At 49.3% G+C, this 7182-nt stretch overlaps 1 protein-coding gene across 5 annotated transcripts; it reads left to right on the top strand.

Annotated features, from left to right (window-relative positions):
* Nucleotides 1-1598: 1598 nt before the first annotated feature.
* On the top strand, nucleotides 1599-6036 carry TSPYL5 (TSPY like 5). 5 transcript variants are annotated; one of them, XM_081258759.1, is made up of 2 exons: nucleotides 1599-3836; nucleotides 5347-6036. In XM_081258759.1, the coding sequence occupies exon 1, from the start codon at nucleotides 1727-1729 to the stop codon at nucleotides 2969-2971; it is 1245 nt and encodes a 414-aa protein (XP_081114885.1). In that variant the 5' UTR covers nucleotides 1599-1726; the 3' UTR covers nucleotides 2972-3836; nucleotides 5347-6036. The 5 variants fall into 5 exon arrangements, with proteins under 5 accessions (XP_081114885.1, XP_081114884.1, XP_081114882.1 ...); XM_081258758.1 differs by having other exon boundaries at nucleotides 5187-6036; XM_081258756.1 differs by having other exon boundaries at nucleotides 1599-3880.
* Nucleotides 6037-7182: the final 1146 nt, after the last annotated feature.

The following is a 7182-nucleotide window of genomic DNA, read 5'->3' as shown; positions in this document are numbered from 1 at the left end:
GTGGGAGAGACAAGAGGATGAGGTCAGAGAGGTAAGTTGGGTAGTGGCAGGGAGGGAACTTGGCAGATCACGGAGAGCCTTGCAAGCTATTGCAGAGTCTTTGGGAAAGTTAGCAGAGTCGTTTGTATCGGGCTGGTTTAAAGTAAGGCCCAACTGTATCAAACAATTCCTCTTTTTCCTTGTCTCCTATACTTCAATTTTAATGTGCATACAAACCAACTGAGATCTTGTTAAAAGTCAAATTCTGATTTAGCTGGTCTGGGGTAGGGCCTGAAATTCTGCATTTTTAACAAGCTTCCAGGTGATGCCAGGCTGCCAGGCCACAACCACAAGAGAGTACAAGAGAGTCATGAGTGTAAGAGGTATTGAGAACCCAGAGACGCTGGGGCTTACCTCTCCATTAGCTGGTTGCAAGGGCCTTCTTGTTCCCTTTGAACTTAAAGGGACAACCTGAAAACTTTCCTACTGGTCATAACCTCGTCACTGGCTTCACTATTTCATGGTCCTTTCACCTGGCTAGTAAAAGCATGGTCCAGGGCTCTCTTGTGAACACGAAATAGGTTGTCTGGCTGTTTCTTTGCAGTCTCTAAGAAGTTTCTAGGGCCTCCTCACTGCCACGATGGAGGGTCTGCTTCTGAGCTTTAACCTGGGAAGCCCTGCTCCACTCCTTGAATGACAATTAAATCATTCTTTGACCACATTCCCATCTTACTCCAGTTATAGGAATTCTGACTTGTATCCTTCACTCCTGGCCCTATACCTTGAGTGACAGCCCAGCTCTGTAAATTAGGCCTGAGGCAGCTAGAGGACTCAGGTCATGGTCCCAGGATGAAGAGGTGCTCGGCTGATGCTGGTTTAACAGGCAAGGCTGGCCTTCCTAAGCACTAACGCAGTAATTTACAGCTGAGCAGGTCTGGAAGGATTAGATACTTGTGAATATAAAATAAAGGTTATGAGTCAGAACTGGGTTAGAATGGTGCTTCCATGCCTTATTGCGTTATCTCAGGAATGTTCCTCGGCATCCCTGAGCCACAGTTTTCTCATCTGGAAAATGAGAATGATAACAATACCTCCTTAACATATTGAGAAAATGCATATAAAGCACACAGTAAAGTGCCTGACACATAATGATACTCATAAAATAGTAGTTGCTATTTTTTTTTTTTTAAGTAGTTACTACTAACATCCCACCACGTATCACATCGCTTTGTGGCCTGGCATTACGGTACCTACCTTTAAAGTCCCTGGAGTTAAGGTACCCGGGCAAATCCCTCAGCAAAGGCTTTCAAAGATGAGACATAGAGACCAGGAGCAGTTTCATCATGATAGATGCCACAGAAGATAACTGAAGGAACTTTAGATATTTAGCTTAGAAAGTATATGATAGGGGAACTGACATGATGGCTGTCTTGAGGGTGTCTTTTATAAGAGGACCCCGCGGGCATAACTGAGACCAACGGTAAAAAACTAAACGAAAGCACAGCCCTCTCGAACAGTGAAAGCGAGTTAGGGTGCGATGGGGGTGGGGGCGTCTGTGAGGGTCGGCTGGTGCGCAGCTGCGGCAGTGGAGCCAATCACCGGGCGCATCCAGTCCTCGCGCTACGGTACAGTCGTGACGTCGTGACGTCGGCGGTTGCCATGGAGAGGCCCTCTCGGTAGGGACAGGGAGCTGGCGCCAGGGGCCGCAGGGCCGGAGTGTGCCTTTGAAGTTGAGTCCGCTACCGTCATGAGCGGCCGAAGTAGGGGTAGAAAGTCCTCCCGCGCCAAAAACCATGGCAAAGGCCGCGCCAAAGGCCGAGTCCGCGCTACTCCTGACGACGCCCCTCGCGACCCGGACCCTCCACAGTACCAGAGGCTCGGGGAGGAGACCAAGGCGGCACAGGTGCAGGCTGGCGCGGGTTGGGGTAGCCTGGAAACCGCTGCGCCCGCGTCGCCCCGCCAGCCCGGGGAAGAGGGTGCCTGCCGGCTCCCCCTGGACTGTGGCCTCGCGCTCCGGGCCCGGGCTGCGGGGGATCGCGGGCAGGCCGCAACCAGGCCCGGCCCGGGGAAGGCCAGAATCCTCTCGGAGCGCCTGGCGACAGACACTGTCTTCGTGGGAACCGTGGGGACCATGGGAAAGCCGAAAAATGTCCCCCGCGTTGGAATTCGGCGCTGCCCCACTGGGAAGAAGGCCCCAGCTACCTGTAGCGCAGTGGGGAGGGGGCCTTCGGCCGTAGCTGTTGGGAAACCGAAGAAAGGGACCACTGGGGAGTCTGCCTCCGTTCCAGTGGCAGAGGAAAAGAAGGTGGAGGCCCTGCGGTCAGGGCCCCCGGCAACAGATGGCAGCATGGATACACTGGAGAACGTCCAGCTGAAGCTGGAGACCATGAACGCCCAGGCGGACAGGGCCTACCTGCGGCTCTCCCGCAAGTTTGGGCAGTTGCGACTGCACCACTTAGAGCGCAGGAACCTCCTCATCCAGAATATCCCGGGCTTCTGGGGGCAGGCTTTTCAGAACCACCCCCAGCTCTCATCCTTTTTAAACAACCAAGATAAAGAGGTGCTCAGCTACTTGAACAGCTTGGAGGTGGAAGAGCTTGGTCTCGCCAGATTGGGCTACAAGATCAAGTTCTACTTTGGCCGCAACCCCTATTTCCAAAATAAGGTGCTCATCAAGGAATATGGGTGTGGTCCTTCCGGTCAGGTGGTGTCTCGTTCTACTCCAATCCAGTGGCTCCCAGGGCACGATCTTCAGTCCCTAAGCCAGGGGAACCCAGACAACACCCGGAGCTTCTTTGGGTGGTTTTCAAACCACAGCTCCATTGAGTCTGACAAGATTGTGGAGATAATCAATGAGGAGTTGTGGCCCAATCCCCTGCAGTACTACCTTATGAGTGAAGGGGCCCGAGCAGAAAAAGGAAAGGAGGGCAGGCCGTGTCCAGCAAGGCAGCCAGTGGAGACCCCAGAGCCTGGGGTAAACAAGTCCAACTGATTCTGCACAGGCCTCCCTACTACCTCCTGCTGGACCCGTGTCTGGCTGACCACATGTGTTTGGCTGTCTGCCTTCTCTTCATGTTGACCTCTGTGCACTACATTCCCTTTGGACTTCAGTTACAAGCATATGATGTTTATGATCGTGTTCTTTCGCCTCCCCATGGCATTCTTGCTTTTTTACGTTAGTGTCACATGTTACGTGATCTCACCCCTACTGTATATATGTTACACACACATGATTCAGATGTGTGCGCCCTTTATCTCCATTGCCTGGACCCTGTTCTTGGCTCTGGCCTTTCCCACCTGACTTTAACGTGGACACTCACGAGTCATCCAACAAGAGGACCAGTGCATCCTTCAGCTCTGTTCCTCCAGGGCCCGTGACTTGCTGGGCTGCTTCATGTGACCATGCATGCCATCTATGGCAAGCTTCTCTGTTGCCACTGCAAAATGAAGCTTGTGCACATGGTATTGGCCATCGGCCAAAACTGTTCCGTGGCTCTGGGGTCACCAGCCAAGGTGCCATCGACCAGATCTCTGGCTTTGGCCAGGGGCCCACGCTGCCCTCCTGGACACAGGTTAAGGGTGAGAAGCAGTATGCCGTGCGTTCTGTACCATCATGCATCTCTTCCTGCCTCTGGGCCTTTCTCCTGGTGAACCTTCATCAGGGTCAGCACCATGCCCCGTCATTATTAAGCCATTGAGTTTTGTCTAGGTTGCTATCGGCCCCAATTGGCTTCCTGGTCAACAAGGACCTCAAGAACTGCTTGTGGACCCAGGGCCCCTGCCGGTGCATGAGACACACACCTACCCTCCCCAGCCTTCCGGGAACCCTCTTGGCTGCCAGACTGATGGGCGGGCTGGTATGTATGGACATGTGCTCACTGTCATCAAGCTGTGGCTCCAGGTGAGGATGGGGACTGAGCTCACCTATAATCTAGGTATCTTGATGATCAACTCCCCTCATCCCTTCCTCACACATGACCAGAGTGCTCCAGTGGAGTTGCTGGGGAAGAGGTATTTCTGATCTGTGGGCCTGTGGCTACTTCATCTCACACCTCCATGCCTCCTTCCTCTTCCTTCCCTCTCTTCCTCCTTTCCCTCTCTCCCTTCCCTCGCTCCCTGTCCTGTCTACCACTCCTCCTTCCCTTCCCTTTTTTTTTTTTTGTTTCAGTAGTACCACATCTCAGAAAGAGAAAACAAAACAATTGTAAAACCAGGGTTTTCTACATACAGGTAGCGAGATAGCTGGGGACTTGCTCTACACATGCACACACTGGGCTGGAAGAGGGTAGAGGAAGCCAGAAGGCCAACTGCAGGCCAACTGCTCCCAACTCCTGGGTTCATGCTATAACTCTGATGTTGAAAATTCTTTTCATGGCTGTGCATCTGCTAGAATGATAACCCCCCAGGCAGCAGTGTTGTGAACCAGGGTTGCTCCTGTTCCGACCTTTTCCTCTGTCCCTTAAGACCCAGTTGCCTCCTGCTGTTTCCTCCTCTGTGGTAGCCTCTCGCTCTCTGGAACCTCATTCCCCAGCTTCCCCACCCTTAGCAGTCCTTTGCTCTCTTGGCTTCTACCCTCAAATACCCATAGAAGTAGGCTTTAGTTTCCAGTGTGGGGGATCCCAAGGCTCTCTCCTGTGGCATGGGGATGGGGGTGGGCAGAACCTGTTCTGAATCTCCAAAAGGCTCATTTCCTGTGGGTGTAAAAGCTGATCTGGGCCCTCCCTGCCCAGGCTTACCTGTGCCCTCTTTCCCCCTTATCCCCGAGGGTGGGAAAGTAGGACTGTGTCTACACTTGCGCTCCACCCACTAACTTCCCTTTCCTTATGGAAGACCTTGTTCTGAGCTCCCCAAGGTCTAGGGAGGTCTTGACTCAGAGCTGTCGAGAGGGTGTTTTGGGCAGGGGAGTTGGGACAAAAACACAGAGTGGGAATGAGTCTGGTGTGGAGTGGCCCTGGAAGAGCAGATAGAAATGGCTTGAGGAGCCTCAGGGAGAACACGCCTGCCTCTCAGTGTTGGAGCGGATGGGGAGGGACCTTCCCCAGGGTGCGGATGGGAGAATTAAAGGGCTGTGGGCAAATGCGATGCCTAGGTGAGGGTATGCCCAAAGTTTTGTCCAGTCTCTCTCTCATCATTAGTGGATTTTATAAATCATAGAAACAAACAAAAACAGAATAATGTTACTTTGGATGCTTTCTCTTTTGTTCTAGGTGTGGCCTTGTGTATGTGGAAGATTAACGTATATGCTGCTTATTTTGTCTCTAAGTAAATCTAACCACTTTCCTCATTTTTTGCTTAATGGGAAAATAGAGCTGTACAGGTCTGCTTTTTTTTTTCAGCTTTTTCTTCTTTTATTGTGGACATTTTCAGATATGCACAGAAGTGGAGAGGATGGTCTCTGGACCCCGTGTGCCCATCACCTAGCTACATCAGTTATCAATTACGATCAACCTGGTTTCATCTGTGTCTCCCTCTCCCTGCCTGTATTGTTTATCAAAAGTCCAAGATCCTGTGCCTGTTCAACCAGGACTGCTTTGGGAGATTGGGACTCTGTGTTGGTGGTGATAGTGGTGGGGTGCACTATCATCATCACATCAGGTCTGTTTTTTGCTTTTCTTGTTAACTAATGAAGTTCCAGAGGTGGGCCTTAGAATGAAAGTCTTCAGAATTAACAAGAAGTCTCAAAAAGAGATGAAGGGGATGCTGCCTTTTCCCTGCATCCACAAAAGGAAAGAGAGACTGTTTGTTGATAAAGACTTGTCAGTCTTTGATAAGGTGCTTACTTGAGATCTTTCACCAGAACATCAGTCTTTTTTCCTGTGTAAGATGGAGACTTGCGTGACTATTAGAATTATCAGCTTGTCCTGGTCTCATAATAACTCTGGGCTTGAAAGTATAATTTGGAAATTGTTGCTGTGTTCTGTGATAATAACCTCCCAAAAGTAATCAGTAACTGGTTGTCTTACTGGGTAATTGACACCCTGGTAATAATGCATTATTTCTTTGTTCTGAAACAGTATAAATAGTTGTAAGCTTGCATGCATGATGGAAAAAATAAAAGCCTGTATCTCTGTTATATTTTTTTATCTTTAAAAAAGAATTGGAAGGTTAAGCAGAGGCTGGGTAGTTGAGGGGATGTATACTATGGCATACGTGAGTGATTCCTAAGCCTCAGGCCCGCGTGTGACTAGCTACATAACAATATATAAAATTCTGATTCCCAAGCCCATACCAGAGATTGCGATTCTGTGGTTCTGGGAAGAAGCCAGGCAGTCTTGTTTTTAACAAGCTTTCCAGGTAGTTCTAGTGGAAATCCAGTGCTTCTCAAGTTTTAGAGTACCTCTGAATTTTGTGGGGAATCCTGTTAAAATATGAATTTTGATGCAGTAGTCCAGGGCGGAACCTGAGGTTCTGCAATTCTAACACACTTCCAGGTGATGCCGGTGCTGGCAGTTTGCAAGCTGTACTTTGAGTAGCAAAGGAGGTGACCTTCAAGGACCTTTCAAACTAGAATAACAGTGCTCAGTCTTGGTTGCATATCAGAATTATCTGGGAGGCTTAAAGAAATATACACGTACTGGCAGAGTTCCTCACAAACACCAACTAAATCAGAATGGAGGAAGGGATTGATCCAGGTGTAGGTATTTTAAAAACATCCCGGATGATTCTGATGTCTAGCCGGAGTTGAGAACTAGGATTTCTGATACTGTTCATAACAGATTCGTGACAAAGACCATTTTCCATTAATCAGGAGAATCAGCAGCAGACAACCAAATGCCACATAAAGCTTCCCAGCAGAAAATGGTTGGAAAAAATCAGAAGTGGGTTGTTAAATGACAAGAAAATAAAATTGGTCTATAAGATATTGGGCTTGAATCAATAAATGTGCAGTGTTCAGGGCTTAGTAGGTGCTCAAATGTTGAATGAAAGAATGAATTTAACACGTAGTGTATTTTCAAATGCCTTAGGCTAGGCTGGTAATTAAATTTGTGAAGTGGCCCATATTTGTTTCATAAGGATGTACGTATTAATTCGTTAGGGCTTCCATAACAAGATACCACAGACTGGATGACTTAACAGAAACGTATTTCCGGTTCTGGAGGCTAGAAGTCTGAGATCAAGGTGTCGGCAGGGTTTGTTTCTTCTGAAGGCCTCTCTCCTGGGCTTATAGGTGCTTGTCTTCTCTGTGTTTTCACCGCCTTACCT

Source organism: Mesoplodon bidens (assembly GCF_964165515.1).
Source record: "Mesoplodon bidens genome assembly, chromosome: 16".
NCBI classification, from domain to species: Eukaryota; Metazoa; Chordata; class Mammalia; order Artiodactyla; family Ziphiidae; genus Mesoplodon; species Mesoplodon bidens.
Note: the sequence above shows the minus strand (reverse complement) of the source record. Positions and strands in the feature narration are given on the sequence as shown.